Source organism: Notothenia coriiceps, unplaced genomic scaffold (genome assembly GCF_000735185.1).
Source record: "Notothenia coriiceps isolate Sejong01 unplaced genomic scaffold, NC01 NC01_scaffold00016291, whole genome shotgun sequence".
Taxonomy (NCBI): Eukaryota; Metazoa; Chordata; class Actinopteri; order Perciformes; family Nototheniidae; genus Notothenia; species Notothenia coriiceps.
Genome location: NW_011348992.1, coordinates 126,980 through 146,099, shown reverse-complemented (window position 1 = coordinate 146,099; position 19,120 = coordinate 126,980). Strand labels below are relative to the sequence as shown.

At 41.2% G+C, this 19,120-nt stretch overlaps 3 protein-coding genes across 6 annotated transcripts; 1 reads left to right on the top strand and 2 right to left on the bottom strand.

Annotated features, from left to right (window-relative positions):
* Nucleotides 1-494: 494 nt before the first annotated feature.
* LOC104949482 (RING finger and transmembrane domain-containing protein 1-like) lies at nt 495-3,071 on the bottom strand. Of its 2 annotated transcripts, XM_010775842.1 has the most exons (6): nt 2,880-3,071; nt 2,654-2,694; nt 1,831-2,270; nt 1,098-1,174; nt 904-1,004; nt 495-696 (listed from the first exon to the last, which is right to left on the bottom strand). In XM_010775842.1, coding segments are annotated over exons 2-6 (816 nt in total). In that variant the 5' UTR covers nt 2,656-2,694; nt 2,880-3,071; the 3' UTR covers nt 495-500. The 2 variants fall into 2 exon arrangements, with proteins under 2 accessions (XP_010774144.1, XP_010774143.1); XM_010775841.1 differs by lacking the exon at nt 2,654-2,694.
* A 1,865-nt stretch (nt 3,072-4,936) lies between these two features.
* LOC104949481 (RING finger and transmembrane domain-containing protein 1-like) lies at nt 4,937-6,564 on the top strand. Its single transcript, XM_010775840.1, has 4 exons — nt 4,937-5,119; nt 5,203-5,268; nt 5,354-5,455; nt 6,136-6,564. The coding sequence occupies exons 1-4, from the start codon at nt 4,973-4,975 to the stop codon at nt 6,268-6,270; spliced, it is 450 nt and encodes a 149-aa protein (XP_010774142.1). The 5' UTR covers nt 4,937-4,972; the 3' UTR covers nt 6,271-6,564.
* A 1,271-nt stretch (nt 6,565-7,835) lies between these two features.
* Nucleotides 7,836-17,419, bottom strand: LOC104949480 (ribosomal protein S6 kinase beta-1). 3 transcript variants are annotated; one of them, XM_010775835.1, is made up of 15 exons: nt 17,194-17,419; nt 16,172-16,215; nt 15,834-15,954; nt 15,348-15,416; nt 14,186-14,333; nt 13,961-14,018; nt 12,684-12,784; nt 12,479-12,569; nt 12,267-12,357; nt 12,057-12,164; nt 11,914-11,976; nt 11,698-11,775; nt 11,509-11,616; nt 10,920-11,032; nt 7,836-10,298 (listed from the first exon to the last, which is right to left on the bottom strand). In XM_010775835.1, the coding sequence occupies exons 1-15, from the start codon at nt 17,263-17,265 to the stop codon at nt 10,058-10,060; spliced, it is 1,506 nt and encodes a 501-aa protein (XP_010774137.1). In that variant the 5' UTR covers nt 17,266-17,419; the 3' UTR covers nt 7,836-10,057. The 3 variants fall into 3 exon arrangements, with proteins under 3 accessions (XP_010774137.1, XP_010774140.1, XP_010774141.1); XM_010775838.1 differs by lacking the exon at nt 17,194-17,419 and having other exon boundaries at nt 15,834-15,919; nt 16,172-16,203; XM_010775839.1 differs by lacking the exons at nt 15,834-15,954; nt 17,194-17,419.
* Between the last annotated feature and the right edge of the window lie 1,701 nt (nt 17,420-19,120).

Here is a 19,120-nt window from a genome sequence, read left to right as displayed (position 1 = left end):
CTTCAAAAGTTGAGCAATGTTCAACTTTTGAAGCCTCGGCAGAAGCGTCAGCCAATCTAATCATATGCCAGTACAAGCTCTAGTCAATCAAACCGCTGCTTGTGTGTCAGGGGAGGGACATTGATGTGATTGGTTGTTGGTCGAGTTTCAGACACGCCCGCCGGCAAGCTTCAACGCACGCTGCTGTGTGGACGGGCCGTCACTGAACCCAGGAGCTGGTGGGGTAAAACAACTCTTCTCCAACACCACCTGTGATCTTCCCCGGGCCTTCTTGGACCCTCCGCTAAGTTTTCTCTTCCTCCTTACACAATTTAAACTGTTTTGTGATGTATTGATTAGAATTTTGGTTCAAATAGACATTTCACTATGATAACAAATTGATTATTTTTGTACCTTCCATAGCTAGGTCACCGGGCTATCCCTCCATCTGTTTATTTCAATTACCTTTTTTATTTTTGACAGAGAAATGTATCAAATATTCTTCCATCTGGTGCTCACATTTAGTGATAATACTTTAGAGATAAAACCTTCACTGCACTCACCTGGGTTTTATAGTTCACCAGTGAGGACGGCATCAGCAGGATAAGGCACTTCATCCCCATAAAGAGAAACTTTATTATGAAGTTGGTGATGCCGACAGTCCACAGAACCTCCCAGAAACCCAGCGGCTCGATGGTGGGGCTGAGGAAGATGAGGCTGGAGGGAGGAGGACATTCAGGTCAAATCCTTTCAGTTCAATGCACACACTTTTATTACTCCAACTTTGGCATGTTAAGTTTTTTTTACGCATAATTGTGTGTATCGTAATGTGCGGTCCATTTTACATTACTCATTTCCATTTTATACAAATCCAATGGACAATAAAGCAATCTGAGTATTTTGAAGTGATGCATTCACTCTTACCAATAGTGGAGTGTCTCACTGAGAAAGGTGTAGTAAAGCAGGAGGGTGGAGGAGGTCAGGAACACTAGCAGCCATACACACTGCAGCTTGGAGTGGCGATCCTGAGGGAACACATAGAAAACACATGGTTATGGATGTATTGACAAAGAAATGTATAAGGAATTAAAAAATGTGTTTTTCTGTTCTGAACTTACCTGAAGAAATACTTGAGTTTGAATGTTTTTATTCACATATAGAAAAGTTGTGAAGAGGCCAACCCCAACTGCTAGCCCTGTGAAATGGAGAACATAGTTTAGCATGTTGTTTTGTGCCAACAGTTGCGATAATGCCTTACAGTTTGTGATATTATTTAATATAACTGTCATGTTTGCTAAAAACTGCCACTATATCCTGACCGTAGGGCCAGAGATGGATAAACTCTGGAAAAGATCATGTTTCTCTGCATCTGCCCAGTGTTTCTAATGGCAACCTCACCCGAATGATAAAAACCACTCAGAGCTGAGGTGTCAGTCTAGTCAAACTGACAATCTACGCAGCGCTGATCAAATGTGAATCAAGTTTTTATGACTGTTTTGCCTATTAGGCTGTAAAATGAGGCCGTCATGTTGAGCCAAATTCAAGTGCAACCTCTCTGCTCCAAACCTCCTCTTTTCATAGCTAAACCGTAACATTTTGAAGCGAGAAATAGGCAATAAAGTAAGAGCATCTTGATTCATATTTGATCAGTGCTGCCTAGTTTGACAGTTCACAGGAAACTCCTTGGATATTATTGGTTGTTTCCCTTTGGCATAATGGAATGTGGGAGAGGGAGGAACAGGATGCCATTTTGCACTTCAACTGTATAATATAATATTTCCAGGATATAGTGAATCTGACAAAGTTATTTTTGAAAAAAGTAACCAACAGTAGCCTTAACCTTGAACTCACCAAGAGCATGTTGGACGACCAGTTTAGCACAAATGATGACGAGAAAAGGAAGACTCTTTTGAAGCCAGCGGAAGAGACACCGGAGCTCAGAAAAGGAGGAGCTGGGTTCTCCTGAGTCCAGATCAGAGTCCGGCGGGTCCAGCTCGGCCTCTGGATTGGAGTGGTGCGGCCCCCGGTTGTGTGAGTGCGGCTGAGAGTGTGTGTGGCTGTGGGAGTTGACTCTGGATCTCCTGGATGACGCGCCTCCACCGCTCTCCCCCGGCTTGCTGGTCATATTTACCCTCACCTCGTTGCTCTCAGGGCTGGCAGCAGCCGCCCCGGGGGCTGGAGGCCTGGTGGGCTCTGGCTGCAGGTTCAGGGATAAACCATTTCCTTCACTTGAATTAGGCTGCATTACAGCAGGGGAATACCTCAGTTTCAGTGCTCTTCTGGAATCAGGCCTAACACATTAAAAAAAAGAACTTTTATAGCAACAGTCACAATGTGTGGCATTAACTGAGATCACTGCTGTATTGACAACTTGTATAATACTTCATAAATTCCACAGTTGTTAGTTAATCTAAGATATTAATGTTTAGCATAATGATTTTTCTGCAAGCTCCTGCATTTATCTTTGAACAGAGGGCTCTCTGATCAAAAACGACTAGGTTAAAGTGTAAATAGGTTAAGTTTGTGATGATAGGAATAGGGTTAAACTGTGGAAGCAGTACCAATTAACATGTGTTGTGTAATTTCTAAAAGCTGACACACTAAAACAAGAAGACGTCAGTATTTTGTGTAAGTGGTAATCATCAAGTTAGCAAGAGTTTAGTTGCTAACTTACATTGGCTAGCAGTCAGTGTTGCATTGAACGTCTCCCCAGGGCTATAAGTTAAATGTTTTTGAAAGTTGAGTAACGTCAGCAGAATTATACATTATTAATTCACAGACAATCAAACCAAAAGTAGTGACAGACAGATAAATAGACAGCTGACCGTATCCTGCTGTGCCGTTAGCATTAGCAGCTAACAGATGTTTCCATCAGGCTACTGTTAAAAGCTTCAGCTCACCTGTCATTCTGATCCCGGAGTTTCATAGTAAGCTATTGGTCTCCATTTAATATAAAGTCCAAGTCGCCAAACGAAACAAAAGCAAAATAAACCAAAAGGAAAACCAAGCTGTTATCTTTCAGGCTAAGCCATACGCTGCTCGTTCTGACATATTGACGCTGTTTACGACAGCCGACGTCCGCAAACTTCTTCTTCTGAAGTTTTTGCGGCGTGTCGGATGTAGAATGCTGCAATGCCGCCACCTACTGGAACATGGTTCTTCTTCTTCTTCTTCTTCTTCTTCTTCTTCTTCTTCTTCTTCTTCTTCTCTTGCTTTTGGCGGATTGCAAACAACTTAAAAGGTGCATACCGCCACCTACTGTACATGAGTATGCATCATCACATCATTCCAACTCATTAACCNTTCCCCTGACACACAAGCAGCGGCTAGAGCTTGTACTGGCATATGATTCGATTGGCTGACGCTTCTGCCGAGGCTTCAAAAGTTGAACATTGCTCAACTAAGTTGAGCAATGTTCAACTTTTGAAGCCTCGGCAGAAGCGTCAGCCAATCGAATCATATGCCAGTACAAGCTCTAGCCGCTGCTTGTGTGTCAGGGGAAGGAAATTCATGTGATTGGTTGTTGGTCGAGTTTCAGACACGCCCGCCGGCAAGCTTCAACGCACGCCGCTGTGTGGACGGGCCGGAACATTGCTCAACCTTTGCAGCCTGAAACGCCAGGAAAGCTCAGCTCTGCTTCCCACAATGCAGTTCGGCGAAAAGTGACGTCACNAGTCATGGCCAGGTCCAGGGAATGGGCAATGTTTCACACAGCCCAATTGATCCTACACCTAACCAAGTTGGGATTTGCGGTCAATTGGAAGAAGAGCAGACTGCTCTTCTTCCAATTGACCGCAAATCCCAACTTGGTTAGGTGTAGGATCAATTGGGCTGTGTGAAACATTGCCCATTCCCTGGACCTGGCCATGACTATGAGGTCGTCCAGATAAAAGAAAACCCTCATGCCATGGTCGCGAATTGGCTGAAGCGCTGTGGCCACACATTTGCTGAACGTGCGTGGGATTGGCTAGAGCTTGTACTGGCATATGATTTGATTGGCTGACGGTTTTGCCGAGGCTTCAAAAGTTGAACATTGCTCAACTTTTGCAGCGAGCCACACCAGCAAAGCTCCGCTTTGCTTCCCACAATGCAGTTCGGCGAAAAGTGACGTCACCCCATTCAAAGTGAATGGTAAAGCTTTCAATGCACGTGGCTGTGTGGACGGGCCGTGATGGTCAAAAGAGAGCCCGGATGATCAGAAAAGGTCACAAAATAACTGGGTTCATTAGCTGGGTCAGACTTCCATTCCTGTTGTCTTTCTGCAGTTGAGTGAGATGCCCGCCATCCTAACCTCACAGGTGTGACTCATCACCTTGATTGGCTTCCTCCAGCTCTCAGGTGTGGCTCGTTTAGCCACTCCCCTTTTAATCAGGGAGGAATATATTTTCTGGAATTGCCCCTTGGATTGTTGGTTAATTCAAAAAAATACCACTCAAATGTTATGTCTTGGCTACAAGGGCTTTTTAAACTCAATGCAGTTAAACAATTAATAATAAGTAATGGAAACAAGGGATATTGCGAGAAGAAAACTCAGAGAATTAAGTCACAAACTTCCGAAATAAATCTGAGATTCAGTCATACAATTCGTACATTTGCAAGATAAATAACTTGTGGGGTTTAGTGATGTCTTTTGAAGGAACCAAATCACACCACGGACACCTAACAGGGAATCCATATACACATTAGTAAGGAGCTGCCCCAATATAAAACATTGATGTCTCAATTGAGTTGCAGTTCCTGATTGACAAAAGCTACTGCCTCACAACAATGTATCTTCCAAGTCTGTTAGCTTATAATACAATTATTAGTCTGGGCAGAAATCAGCAGTATTTCCTTGAATCTGATTGCAATGTACAATTTGATCAGCTCATCCATTGCAGGCATAATAGTATACACCAAGCGGTGGCCCCGCAGATGTTGCAGATGTTGTACATGGCGGCTCTTGTTCAGAAGTTCTTATTCAGCGTGTGTGCGTCTGCAGGGCCGGTGGGTGATGCTGAGCGAGGAGCTGGGTCAGGCCCACCAGGCCACGGCTCCTGTCCCGCTGTGGTTCCGCTACCTGGTCACCTACCAGGAGGTGGACGGTACCCCCGGCCTCACACTGGGAGTCCTGCTGGCTTTGCTCTACCTCATAATGAAGGTGTGATCCGTGAAACTAGCCAGATATACTTGTTTTTATTATTAATGTTTCTGAACTGAAATAATTTTTTCTCCCTACTTTAGCTTTTAGGATTGTACGGACAGTGGACGTCCATACTGAAAACTGTGAGGGTCTTTCTAAATGGCGAGGTCAGTTGGGAATCCTCTTAGTTAAATATTAAAAGGTCACATTGAGTAACCAGCTGTGTTGAGGTGTTGGGTTTTTGTGTCTCAGCATACAGGCACAGCAGCCACTAGGAGTCAGTGCAGCGAGGCCGGAGATGTGTGTCCCATCTGTCAGGGCGAGTACCGGGACCCCCGGGTGCTGCTCTGTCAGGTAATACCTCTGCTCAGGATTTAGCATTATACTTGTAAAATGTTAAATTGGAGTTATTGATGAGCTTTTACTGCTTAAACAGACAGATATATATCTTTTAGGCATCTGTCACATACTGTATATCCTTCGTCTTTATTCATGTTATTATTACTTCACTTTTTTAAACTTTACAGCAGTTGTGGAACTCATGTGCTTTAGATCACAAATGTATAATGAATGAGCAGGAGCAGCATTACTTAGGAACTAATTATTTAAAAAATATAAACTTATATCAGACAATTATACATTGGTCATTTTAATAATAACTAAGGCTGTCTATTTGAAACCTCGATATTAATCTGGACACCTAAACGCTTCTAAAAAAATAAAGTGAATTGACTCAGACTTCCTCCTGTAATTCCAGCGCAGATTCTGTGGTTACATGGCAAACACAGATAACACAATGACGCTGGAGATATCCCCCGCCCCTGTGTGTAGAACAGAAAAGTCTGTTTTAAAAAGCTTCCAGATGAAAGAAAAAAAATCATGATTAATGACATTCTTAAGTGATTACCACTAATAAGGACCCATGTTGTTCTTTTGAAATGATTCTAATCCCATCCTGTGTTCCTGAACCAGCTGTGTATCTTAAGTCATGCATAATGAGTGCAGGACGTGCTGACGTGTGTTTCTGTGTGCAGCACATCTTCTGTGATGACTGCATCGCGCTGTGGTTCAACCGGGAGAAGAGCTGCCCTCTGTGCCGCACCGTCATCACTGAGAAGGTCTACAAGTGGAGGGACGGAGCCACATCTCCACACCTGCAGATTTATTAAGTATTAAGGTATAGGTGGGGGGGATCTAGGGTGTTGGGCTTGTATTTATAATGTGATTTTTTTTTTCTCCATACCCCTCTGTCCAGTGAAGTTAACACTGTTTCTTTAACAGGCTAAGGGCCACCAGTTGCACCTACAGTTATGTTTCTGATTTATTCACCAGTCATCCCTATTCTTCACTCTCACAGACGACAGAGCTGATTATTGTCATGCCCTTAAGTGATTTATTTTGTATTTTAAAGGTGGGGTAGATCATTTTGGAGAAACCAGCTCGAGTGCACATACACAGCCGGAAAAAATCTGCCACTTCTTTACAGAGCCCCTCCTCCAACACACACGAGCGCGCACATGACCAATGAGGGCACAGGATAAGTTTGTGCACAGATGGAAGGCTGACAGGCAGGTAGGCCATCCAGTTACTTTAGCCGGGCCGGCTCAGATGATTGGTCGTGCTTTTTACAGTACTACGGCTTCCACAGATGACATTTTTTCATGGATTATTTTTGTCAAAGCACTTCCGTGGAATATAACAAAGTGTATCTCGAGCTGGTTTCTCAAACTTACCTACCCCAGCTTTAAGTTGTTTCCTTTTGTGTTGCTTTTATTCACCTTAAATCTCAATATAATCGTTCCTATTGTAGCAGGAAATTATTCTACTTTGGCAGTTTCTTCTACTTGTAAATACGACAGAGAAAAATATATAAAGTATTTTAAAGATCTTTTTTCCTCAACAACGCGTTTGAACAAACATGGGACCCTCTGTTTCTGAATGAGTGGCAGACGTGTTATTTGTAACAGCTCAGGAGGGCCTGCTGAATTCTGCTTTATCTCTGAGCTCCTACGGCACTGTGAAGGCTTTGAGGAAGCCCGGTCCATCACATGGTCCGAGAGTGACCTATGTCATCCTGCATCCTGACACTGAAAATATACATGGCAGGCTTAAACATTTCTTTACGTGATGGATAAACAGTTTGCCTTTTGCTTTCAGCGTTTGGTGATTATTTTTTCCACAAATGATAAAAAGGATGCAACTGAGATTTATTTACAAACTATTTTTCTATAGAGGCTACAGAGCCTCGTTTTTGTAAAAACCAAAGACTGGGAGAAACATCTATTTTATTATGTACAAAAATCATTTCACTGTGTTGTTATTTTATCCATTTAGATGATTCTGAATAAAGATCTACAATTTAAATGTTTGACTTGTCTTATGTTGCAAAAAGACTAAACATTTGCTGACACTTTAAACTAAAGCAATTGTCATTTAGTGCATGATTGGTCAACTGCTTAGAGATGTCCCACCCCTTATCACGTACAATGTGTTGGAGCGTGTGTTACATAGTGAAGTTACTATGTCGAGGAATTTAATAAAAGACTAAGTTCTAGCAGTGTGTGGGAGAGAAACTCGCTTTGGAAGGAACTTTGGGATTTTAGCTTTTGCAGACCACATGCACACAAACCTACCTTGCCACGGCTCAGACTATTTATTTTATTTGACTTCATGTACATATTACAACTTATCAATCCCCATGTTAAGGGGCAGATCTAGAGAAGAACAAGCAACATGTTATTTAATTCCCACTGGTGATTTTATTCAAAATGTGTTTCCCACCTGAAGTAAGCAGTTACATCATCTGTGTGGAGGACACTCAGGTATACCTGCACAGACGCAGTGTATCCTTGTTCATTTCCCAAACTCTTTCATACAATCTACTCGCACACAGAAACGATCCCACTCAGATGAACATCCTCGGTTTTGCATCAGTGTTTTTCTTGCTTTAAGCACTGCAAAAATAAAAAGTTCAAGTTTTCAGCAGGAAAGTTTTAAGACATTGTGTCCCCCCTATTATACAATAAATACTTATAGGAATAGGTCACTGTCCTATATGTAGGAATGAAAATAAAACAGCTTTAAGCATGTTCTGTGGAAATAAAATCATACTTTACATGCTTATTGGTAAAGTATAAAGCCAGAAGTCAAATCAATTATCACCTTATCTAAATACTACTACATAATAAATACATAGTTTGCATAGTTTTGAACAATGCAGTGGAAACAAAATGGCACTTAAAAATAAATATCACAAGTAAAGGAGGTTAGTAGAGTTAAAAGTGGAGTGACTGGTAAAAGAAGAAGAAAAACCAATAGACACTGACTGACCCAATCTAGAAACTGGATCTATGCTATCTTCAGCTAGGTTACACACTCTCATACAAATACACAATAAACTGCTTTTGTGAGCATCAACATGGAAAGAAATCTGATCCAATGAGTGTTTGAGCTTTGATGTTCTCATTTCAAAATCATTTGGTTCATTGTAACAGTGCTTTTGGTCAATCACTAAAGTATTTGGATAACACAGGGAGCCGTTCAAAAACTGAAGCCAGTGTTCATCCACTAATTTTTCCTCTTGGGAATCTGCAGAGAAGCTTTGAACAGCAAGAAGCTCTACTCTAGCAGATATTACACCTCAGGGGTTAATAGATGGTCTGCTCCCTGAATCAGAGTTAATCCCCCTACCACCAAAGAATAGGGCTGCACCGAATGTTGTTGATAGGAAGCAATTTTTTCGACAGACGAGTGTCAAGCGAATGCAATTACATAATATGACCCTTTAAAGTAATCTAGTATAATAGTGTTTGGGCAGAAATCTATTTGTGTTATATAAATGCAATGTATGACTGTTAGACAACATGTTTTATACATATTTGACTTGTGTAGTTACTTGGAATGTTTAGATCAGTCAAAAATACATCCGACCCAGCCACAACTGGCATCTACCAATGGTACAATACTAATAACATTAATTTAGTCTAATCTTTATGTGCAAAACTACTGTTTTTAAACAGGATGAATGGAATAAAAAATACAAAAAGATACTGAATGTTGCTGTTTCGATGCTTCGTACTATTCGGTACAGCCCTAACAGAAAGCAAACATTTAACACCCGGAGCACATGAACATGAAGACTGCCTGAATCGATAAAACTCGGTGATATCAGTTTTCCTTCGCCTATTTCTGGGTCCAACTGACGGAATAGATAAATTAAAACATAATTCTGTAGGCCTCATTCGAGCTAAGGGCAGGACATTAATGCAGAAAGGCATTTAGAGTTTGTTAACATTCAAAACAACAGAAACTGAACAGTGCTTCTGGTCAGACCTCAGCGGAAAGCTTTCCAGTCAGAGGACTAAAGCAGCGCCAGCATTTGGTATTGATTGGGGTGAAAGTGATGTTTCCATTTCACTCGTCTTTTTATAGCTGCTTTTCTGTTATACGTGCTTCGCCTACTCCTGACCACATGCTCCAGAGCAAAGGCATTGTGATTGTTTTCCTCAAACAAAAGGAAAAGTGTGTTCAGTGAGGAATCGGTATCCGAAGATTACTCTACCTACAGATAGTGTAACCTGCAAGTGAGGACTGCTAAAAAAAAAAAAGAAGCCTATTAATGAAGAAAAAAAAAGCCCCTTCTTACTAAATTCTCTGGAGACAATGAGTCGTTAACACTAAAAGTAACTTTGTCCAGACTTAAGGATAAAAGAGCACCAGTAAATCATACGATAACGCCCCCTCAGCACTCAGCAGGCATTACCCAGCCAACTCTCACACAACTTCCCCGACTGCTGTAGATGACCTGCGTCAGGCGGAGGCAGGAGGACAGGAAGGCGCTAGTGGAAGAGCTGGTGATCAGCACAGACAGTGTCAGTCAATTAAAAAAAGAAATTCTACAAGTCTCTTTGAACAAATCAACAAAAGGGAAGAGGAAGTCCGTAGGAGAGCCGTGCGTCATAGGTTCATCCGTAGGTGCTCGGGCCGTTTGGAGTTCATGGGGTAGGTCTGCTTTTTGTACGGCCCTGCGTTGAGGCCTGAAGGCTGCCTGATGGGAAGCGGCGCAGACACCTCGGAGGAGCCACCGCTGCACGTGTCCATCTGCTCCGCTGCTGACTCCTCCATGGGCTGCTCCACAGGGCGGCTGCTCAGCGGGGGGCCCCGGGGCCAGCAGTCCCCTCCCACAAACTTCAACGGACTGTGGAAGACGTGAGAAATCATGGTCTGTGGTGCAGCAGCTCTTATATGTAAGGTTAGAGGTCAAGCCATCTGTGTTAGGGCTGCACGATTAAGAACAAAATAACTAACGGGATTATTTTTAAGTGATACTGCATTTGCGATATGATTCATAATACTGTAGTGAATTATTATTTTCTAATCAAAATTCAAAGATATTTTGTAAAAGAGTTTGTGTAATAGACGTTTGAAATCATACCTAGAAAAAAAAATGGAGGTCAAACATTTAGTTGTAGGTGAAATAAATGGTAATCCTGAAGTTATTCTCTTTTTTTCATATATTAAATAGCTGTTTAGACAAGTGTAGTAGTATTGATAAAATCCTAACGCATCCCTAAGCAGGTTTTCTTCTCTAAAACAAACCCCATTAAATAAAGTTCAACTGAAGATATAATAAGCCGATCCCTACTTATGGACAAACTGTTTACTGCTGCGTATTTGGAAAGGAACGAGGGCTCTATTTGGATAAAGCTGGCTACGTTTACAAAGTCAACAAAATGAGTAATCAATGTGAGAAAGAATTTCTGCTGGTAAAGTCTGAAAATACAGATTCAATGGAACCAGAAAGATCAAACGCCGTTACCTCACAGGTGTTCGGGGGCTTCCTGGGAACTTCCTTGGCGAGCGCACCTTTGGCTCGAAAGAGAACTTCTCTTTGACATGTTCCAGCACAGATGGAGCTACGTACGTGAAACCCTGGGGAGGGGGTGGGGGACAAAAACAGAGAGAGGTCTGAGTCCACCTCTTCAAAGAACATCTTTCCAAAAAAACAACCCACAGCTGATGATGAGCAATGAAACGCTGAGTAAACCGTATCATGCAATGTGGTGGAAGAGTGAGTTAAGCTTCCAGGAAAGCTAACAGGACTTCACCAGATGGCACGCATTAACAGATTCTCGTAAGACATAACTGTTGGAAAGAAAATAATAAACAACGTCCAGAGTTCTGTTTTTATGATTGTTTGCTGACAAAACAGAAATAGTAAGGGGCAAGGGTAAAACCCAATGTTCTATTAAACACCCTCCGTCTTCAGATGCTCAATCCAAAATGATGCTTTCAATAGGGATTATTCAATACACGATTTGTTATTAAATTAGTCAAAAATCTGCAAACGCAGACAGAAACACAGAAAGAGTTGCAGTTTGCTGAGAGCTACGACAGTAGGCACTCACCAGGAAGGCTTGATTTGCGCTCTCGCTGAGCGTGGAGTCGTCGGGGCTGTCCACCGGAGTCTGGCTGGTGAACTTGGAGTCAAACTGGCTGACATCATCCGCCGATTGCTGCCAAAAGAAGCAGGTCAGTAAACCGATCGCATGGGGTAGTAATCATGTCACTGTTGATGCATTGAAAAAAATCCTTACCAGGTAGGGTTTGAATGGAGGCTCTACTTTGCGAGCGAGAAGATCGTCCCAGTTTATTTGCCGGAAGAATGGGTGGGCCTTGGAAATACAATGAAAGCAGCAGAGATGTTACACTTCATGATTAGGACATCACGGAAGCATTTCTTCTTACAGATTAATTATATTAACAACCTTCATGCATACAATTCAAACTTTACTTTCAAAGGATGTATTTACCTGGACTTCAGCAGCATCTCCCTGTCCAGCCCCAAGTCGCAGCGAGGCATTTCGTTTTAGCAGCTGAAGGAGAAAGAGACTTATTTATCTGCTACTCCAAAATGTTAAAAACAGAGAAGAGTAAGCCAGTTTATGTTGCTAACCTTTTTCAGGAGGTCCCTGGCTTCTTGTGTGAGGTAAGGTGGAAGGCTCAGCTTGCATTTTAAGATTTTGTCTATCGTCTTCTTTCGGTTTTCACCAGTGAATGGAGGCTGTGAGAAAGTAGCAGGACAGAAACAAAAGTAAGCATAAGCCAATGCTTCTTGACTTAATGAACGTTTGAGTGTGCATGGGATGGATCAGTGTGCACTTACTGCTCCTGTCAGCATGTCATACATAAGAGCGCCTAAACTCCACCAGTCCACTGCGCGGTTGTGTCCGCTCCTCATCAGGATCTCTGGAGCCCTGAGGACGGAGAAGAGAATGAGCACATTCACCACACTGTAGGAATGAGGAAATATGACTAAATGTAAATCTGTCTGCAGACATTCATCTACAGAATCAGCATGATGACTGTGTGGCATACATGTACTCAATAGTGCCGCAGAAGGTGTGGGTGACTGTCCCGTCATGGATGGACTCTTTGCATAGACCAAAGTCTGTCAACTTCACGTGTCCTACAAGGAAACAGAGCAAACGTAAGATGGAGATATTGGAGAAAGAATTCCTAAGTGGGAAGGACATTTATCTCGGAGCAAGTTTTTCTCATTTGTTGAGTGATCCTTGTGTACCATTGTTGTTGAGCATGATGTTCTCAGGCTTCAGGTCTCTGTAGATGATGCCTTTCTGGTGCAAGTGACCCATCGCCATGGAGATCTCAGCCAGGTAGAAACTGTAAATATAATGTTTTTTTATTGAAAACAGGTTATTCAAATTTCCTTTACTATGACCACTGACTATAGATATTTGGAAATGGTCTGAATACTCCCCACTGATCTGCAGTTAAAGTGTTGTTCTCAATGTATAGGAACATCACACGCCCTTATTTGTTCAGCAGCTTGGTTCATGTAATCACCAGTTCCATCTACAGGCTGTGTTTATACACAACAGCAGACACTGCAGGTGTTTTGTCCAGACTCCAAGTGACCTTCACACTCCCTAACAAACTCCACGCTTTCCACTACAAATCTCCTTAAATAAGTTGATTGCAACTGTGAATCAGCCGGACACCACAGATCACACTGATAATTTCAGACATCAACTGGCATATCGGGCATAACTTGTTCTGTAAAAGTCACTGCGTACTTGCATGTTTTTTTTTAACAGTGAAAGCTTACTGTTAAATAGGTTTTTGTGCATGTTAATAGTCTGCAAAGGCTAAAACCCAAAGGTTCCCTCCAGAAGGAGTTTCTCTCCCACACTCTCCCCCCTGCCTGAAACGCCTCCATTAGACTCCTTTGTTTTTCCTCCGAGAAAACATGACATCACTATTTATCAAAATACAAATATGAACCTGATAATGAACATAATGAATCCTGTTCAAGTTCAATGAGCATAATATTATCGCAACTCAAAGTGGCAACAATGAGTGTTTCACCTTAAAGCTGATAAAACCGTGACTACTACAAAGTCATTGGTCCTGGGAATAGAAGCTGCTTGCGACATTTCCCACTAGTGACAAAAGCCAGATGTTAGTGGGTGTTAGTGGTTAGTGGCTTTGAGTCCGGTGGGAAAGGGGCTGAAGAGACAGATAGCACACTGGGTGTTTGTGAGGATGTCTTTACTCTTGCCATTTTGAAATGGTTTAATATTGTAAATAATGTGGGTTGCCTTTAAAATATTGATACAAACACAGGACGTGAATGGAAAGAGGATGAAAAGATTCCGATAGATTTTGATATGACAGGTTTAGACATAACATCCTGAAAAAGGACACTTTAAAAAGAACTCAATCATGCTCTAATTTTCTCGGGGTAAACTCTCTTTGACCACCAGAGATGCTGAGTCAAAGAAAAAAAGAAGGCTGCTGTAATTTATGTCTGTACTAGTGACAGACAAAATAACTCACCATGCTGTGTCTTCCATGAAGATGCCCTCTCTTTCCAGCTGCATAAACAGCTCCCCTCCTGCAGTCAACACATACAAAGTCAGACACACATTTGCACTTTATAGGGAAAAAAACACCCATCCAATGTCTGGCACAAACTCAGATTTCCAAACTTATAAAAAGATGGAATATATTTATGACCAAGTGTAGGCAGCCGTGTGTTGGATATGGTGTCACTCTGCTCACCGCTCAGATACTCCAGGATAAGGTAGAGCTTCCCCCCCGTCTGGAAGGCATAGATGAGGTCCACAATGAACGGGTGCTTCACCTCCTCCAGAATGTTCCTCTCAGCTTTTGTGTGCGCCGTGTCCTTTGCATTACGCACAATCATTGCCTGGTAGGGGACAGCAAAGTACAGGATATGAGGAACTATTCAGGTCAAATCTTTAGCCCCATTAGCTTCAACATCAGGTGCTGAGTTCGAGCAAAAAACCAGGACACCAGGTAGGTAGCTACAGTCAAGTCTCATTTAGCCAATAAACACAGTCTTTAGCAGAAACCCCAGGCTTCAGGGAATATGGGCAGAGTCTGGCACCGGCTCTGTCAGCTGCAGAGAGGAGGCCGAGGTGAACAGAAGCAGCAGACGGGAAAATGCATCTGCCCTTAGCTTCTGGCTTTACATGCACCAGTATGTCACCAGAAAAGAAACACAGTGACATACAGTCTACGTAAAACACAGTTAAAGGCATAGTTTGTATTCTTTGAAGTAAGGTTGTATGAGGTATTTCTCCATAGTCCATGTTATTGTGTGACTTTGGAGAATCCAAACTAAACAAAGTCAAACAATAACCCAAATAAACAAACCAATAGAGATGAGGCAGACCATCAACTCTCATGTTCTTCTGTTTTCACTCAATGGAGCATGGGAAACGGCTTCAGTTACCCATTGCAAAGGGCTGTCTGACAGCAAGGTAAAGTGGGTAAAGTATTTTAAATATAGGGTAAACAGTTTTGATTAATTTTTTGGTGGCAAAAAAAACGTTTACTACTGCCCCCATCCACAGCAGTACACTACTTAGCTTCTAACTTGGAGCCTGCAGACCGTCATCTTCTGTAGATTATAAACCAACTATGGATAAGTAGCCTCATCCTACCCCAATTCAAAAATGTAAAACTATTCCTTTGAAATTGCATTGTGCCTGGGAGTCAATAGAGTATTGAGTTTATGGATTAGATAATGCAGATGCTATTCCTCTCATACTACACCTCATTATTCTGTATGTACACTATAGGGCAGTTAGTCGCAGCTTTAATTGGTGCAAATGAGCATAGCTGTGTAAACCCTCATAAACAATTATATACAATTGAACCCTTCAGCCAAAGCTGAAACAAACATTCACACAATCACCTTCTTCAAAACTTTCATGGCAAATATCTTTCCGGAGGTGGCACCCGATACCTTCCGAACCTGAAACACCTGTAAAAATTTACATTGCACTTGAGTATGAAGGAACATATGATGAAACCAGAAGTATACATTTTGCCTACAATTGTTGATTATAGCACTTTTTTCCAGATAAGCCACAGAAAATGGAAGAAGAAACTTTAAAAACTGTATAAAAAAAAGATTGAGCACCCTCCTGCCTGAGCAATTCACTACTTTTCCATACCTTCTAAAGCTTTTTCAAATATACTAAATTCAATGTTAAAGACTTTTCAAAATTCAAAAGATAATCTAGAAATAAATATTGGCATCATAGACCAGACATTTTCTTGAAAGATTATGTGCAATTATTACCCCAATTAACCCTTCCATTAGAGTCATGTTACATTGTAAGAGGAACATTTAGTGTTAAGTTTGTACGTTGTCATGCCAGGAAATAAGATGCCTTACCTTTCCATAGCCACCCTTTCCCAACACTTTTAACAGTTCAAAGCACTCAGGCCTGATCTGCTCTGTTCCCTTGTTTACGCTGTTCTCTGAAATTTCAAACTTCTCACAGTCATCCATGTTACTGGCAAAACAAAGAAATGAAGAAAAGAAGAGGGGGTCACATTTCGAAAACATTTACTCTACTTTATTTCAGTGAGACACACAGTAAACAACACTGATCCACAATAGTATCTACCAGAAAAAGTTGCTATCTAAGCACTAACATTTATTCAAAATTCCTGAGGATCATTTCCAGTCAGCCAAATTACATGGTACGCACTTTTACTTGTAGTACTTACAATTCAAAGCCACTGCACTGGTCCATGTATTCACTGAGCTGGCCCTGAAAAGAAGAGACCGGACATGTAATGACAAATACAAGAAGTTATATAAAGGTTTTAAATGAAGTGAGTTTATTTCAAAGCCAAATATTTAGCCTAAATGAGTTAATGCGGATAAATAGGTTGTTACTAGGCTGGCTAAATAAGTCATGCATTTCTCCTTAAATAACAACCTTATTAAAATACCCCCATGATGGAACCAATAGCTAATAAACGAATGCCCAATTAGGCTAACTAGTGATTTAGCGTTAAGTGGTCAATCTAACAGTGTACTCATGTAAACTACAGTTCCACTAGCATTAGTATGATTTCAGATTGTTGTTGCAGTGAGTTCATATGTGAATTCACTACTCATACGTATAAATTGTGTCAAAGAAGTTTACAAACTAAACATGTGTAATTCATGCTACTAAATAATCAACAGCCCATTATGCTACTGTGCACCCTTACAACCAACGAATGCCGATGCAGATGATAGTAAAACCACTAACTCCATTATCGGACATAATTAGCTAAGCCCGAGGAAATGTAACGTATAACTTTAGCCAATGTATGATTCGCTTCTATTTGGCTTTGGTTATGGACATTTCCTGGCGTTATTGGCTATTTTTTCCTGACAACTCATTGCGAACATGGTTGGTAGTTTCACTGCGTTAACGTTATGCGGTGACCATAATCCGAGACACACACCAACTTGTCCGCCGTCAACACTTTTAACGTTACTTATTCGGGGATGTGGTTGACTGTTGTCGGTTATAAAAGCTGTACTTCGCTCAGCTATCATTTTTAGAAAATGCAATGTTAATAGATTTAAATACATTGTAGTGACTTTTTAATGGAGCACAGCCAGATTCCGCGGGAAAGGGGTGAATGAGGACATGTCCGATAACGGATCCCTGGTTTTAGCATCGCAGGCCTTGTAGCTGCTAGCTAACTAGCTAACGGCGGCGGTGTTAGCCTCAACGTTAACGTAAACTCACCCCGTCCTCAAGTTCGTCGTCAGAGGCGTTCTCATCCGGTTGATCCAAATCGATGTCGAAAACCCCTGCCATGGCCGCGGTACTTCCTTTGACGTTTAATCCAAAAACACAGTCCCGGTCCCCCGCCTCATGGGAGAGCCATCACCGTTACAGCCGGCTAGAGCAGAAAGCATGGGCTAACATCCAGCTAACCAAAACAAGACAAGGACCCAGCGGCAGATAAAGCCTCTAGTGTCGGCCATCGGGACTTACGGCTCAGGGTGGCTTGGAGACCTAAAACATGAGTTGGGAATTGACAACTTGCATTTTCTAAAGAAGGGACATCTGATCTTAAAATGATTCAAAAGCATAATGCACATGTCTAATATTTGTAATATGTAATGTAAATCCATTTGAGCACTTGGAAAAGCGCTCTAATAAAAATGTAATTAATTATTATTATTATTATTATGTAAATCAGCTGCCCTTTAATAAAAATAAAAACACGACCTTTCCTAACTCAGAAAATAAACTCTGTTGTTTTCAGAGCAAGTCAAACTTGTACCAGATGAGTTTCATGTCATAAACTACATTTTGTACACACAAACCTGGAGGATCCTTACATATATGGTTCCTAAATCCTTTAATAGAGGAATCATTTAAAATTATTCATAAACTACTCATAATCTGATTTCAGTTGTCTAAACGTGCTACTGTTGTTATTAAATCATCAATAGATTTGTTGACATTGGCAATTACATTTTTAACAGAATAAATGATAAATGATTGTTAGTCGCAGGTTTTAATTCACCTAGACTAAAATGGTGTGTCAACAACCAGTTTCAGTGTTGGAATGAGGAATTGTACAGCTAATCTGAAATCTGGTGTCACAATGATCAACTGTGGATAACAAGACTTTATAAATAAAGCACATTATGCAACATCTTACTAAATGACTGCAGTGTGTGTACCTGCAGAAGCAAATTGTGTACAACATTTAATTATTCTGTAGTGTGTTCATTTGGTTAAATCCTTATTGTTGTGTCTATATTTCTGACACAGAGCGGTGATCACTGACATACAAAGCAGGAACACCAGCAAATATTTTAATTATGGTATTTTTTTGTTACAATGAAAAATGTTGAGAAGATTATATGAAACTCTTCATACAGATGTTTTAGAACTTATCAAAGAAGCAGCTGAATGTATTGGCTGCTGAGAGGATGCACAACAGGCCTTCTTCACAAAGGTCATCTTGACATGTCACAGTAGGAAAAGCACACATATAAATAACAACATGAACGATTGATGCAATGTTTTCCCTGTCTGTCTCATGATCGTGCTATTACACATGCTGGCTCAGTCACATGAGAGCTTCTTGGGACACATGAATACAACCATCATTTATGTTTGTACCTGTTCTTTCCCAACTGTGACAGCTCAAAACGGCTGTAATAAAATGAAATGATATTTGGCTTTACACTGTCAGAGGTTAAGTGTCACGGTGTTGTGTGTCCCGGCCAATCAGTCACATTTCTGTAGTTCACAGCAGGGTCTGTCTACGACAGCCTTTACTCACCAGTAGGGGGCAGCGAGGAAAAGGAAATCCTCTCCAGGGAGTGGAACTTTTTTATTTTTACTATATCTGCTGATAGCTTCACTTTTTTCATCTTGATGCAGAATGGGTATTTCAAATCCTCATGTGCTCCCTCATCAATTTCTCTTTTTGTTCCTTTGAGAGAAATATCAAAGTGCGATAAGGTTGAATCATTCTTTTATTTTATAACCTTTAAATATTTGTTCTCAATGTCCAAACATGAATTATGTTATTTGTTATAGCCAATATGTTTTTGGGGGCAAAAGGGAGGTACACATCAGAAATAGATTGTTTAAGCCTAGCAATGCAATTTGCTTTCATATTGTATAACAATTTGTTTTTAATGTGTTG

What these genes read in the sequence shown, in the direction of transcription:
- LOC104949482 (XM_010775841.1), bottom strand. Translation starts at nt 2,905, where the DNA reads ATGAAACTCCGGGATCAGAATGACAG. An exon ending in CTCCGGGATCAGAATGACAG is followed by an intron (nt 2,271 to 2,879) that starts GTGAGCTGAAGC and finishes TTAATGTGTTAG; the next exon opens with GCCTGATTCCAGAAGAGCAC. An exon ending in AGTGAGACACTCCACTATTG is followed by an intron (nt 697 to 903) that starts GTAAGAGTGAAT and finishes TCCTCCCTCCAG; the next exon opens with CCTCATCTTCCTCAGCCCCA.
- LOC104949481 (XM_010775840.1), top strand. Translation starts at nt 4,973, where the DNA reads ATGCTGAGCGAGGAGCTGGGTCAGGCCCACCAGGCCACGGCTCCTGTC. An exon ending in GGGTCTTTCTAAATGGCGAG is followed by an intron (nt 5,269 to 5,353) that starts GTCAGTTGGGAA and finishes TTTGTGTCTCAG; the next exon opens with CATACAGGCACAGCAGCCAC. An exon ending in CCCGGGTGCTGCTCTGTCAG is followed by an intron (nt 5,456 to 6,135) that starts GTAATACCTCTG and finishes TTCTGTGTGCAG; the next exon opens with CACATCTTCTGTGATGACTG.
- LOC104949480 (XM_010775835.1), bottom strand. Translation starts at nt 17,265, where the DNA reads ATGGCAGGGGTTTTCGACATCGATTTGGATCAACCGGATGAGAACGCC. An exon ending in CATCATGCTCAACAACAATG is followed by an intron (nt 12,570 to 12,683) that starts GTACACAAGGAT and finishes GTTTCCTTGTAG; the next exon opens with GACACGTGAAGTTGACAGAC. An exon ending in ATGACATGCTGACAGGAGCA is followed by an intron (nt 12,165 to 12,266) that starts GTAAGTGCACAC and finishes ACTTTCTCACAG; the next exon opens with CCTCCATTCACTGGTGAAAA.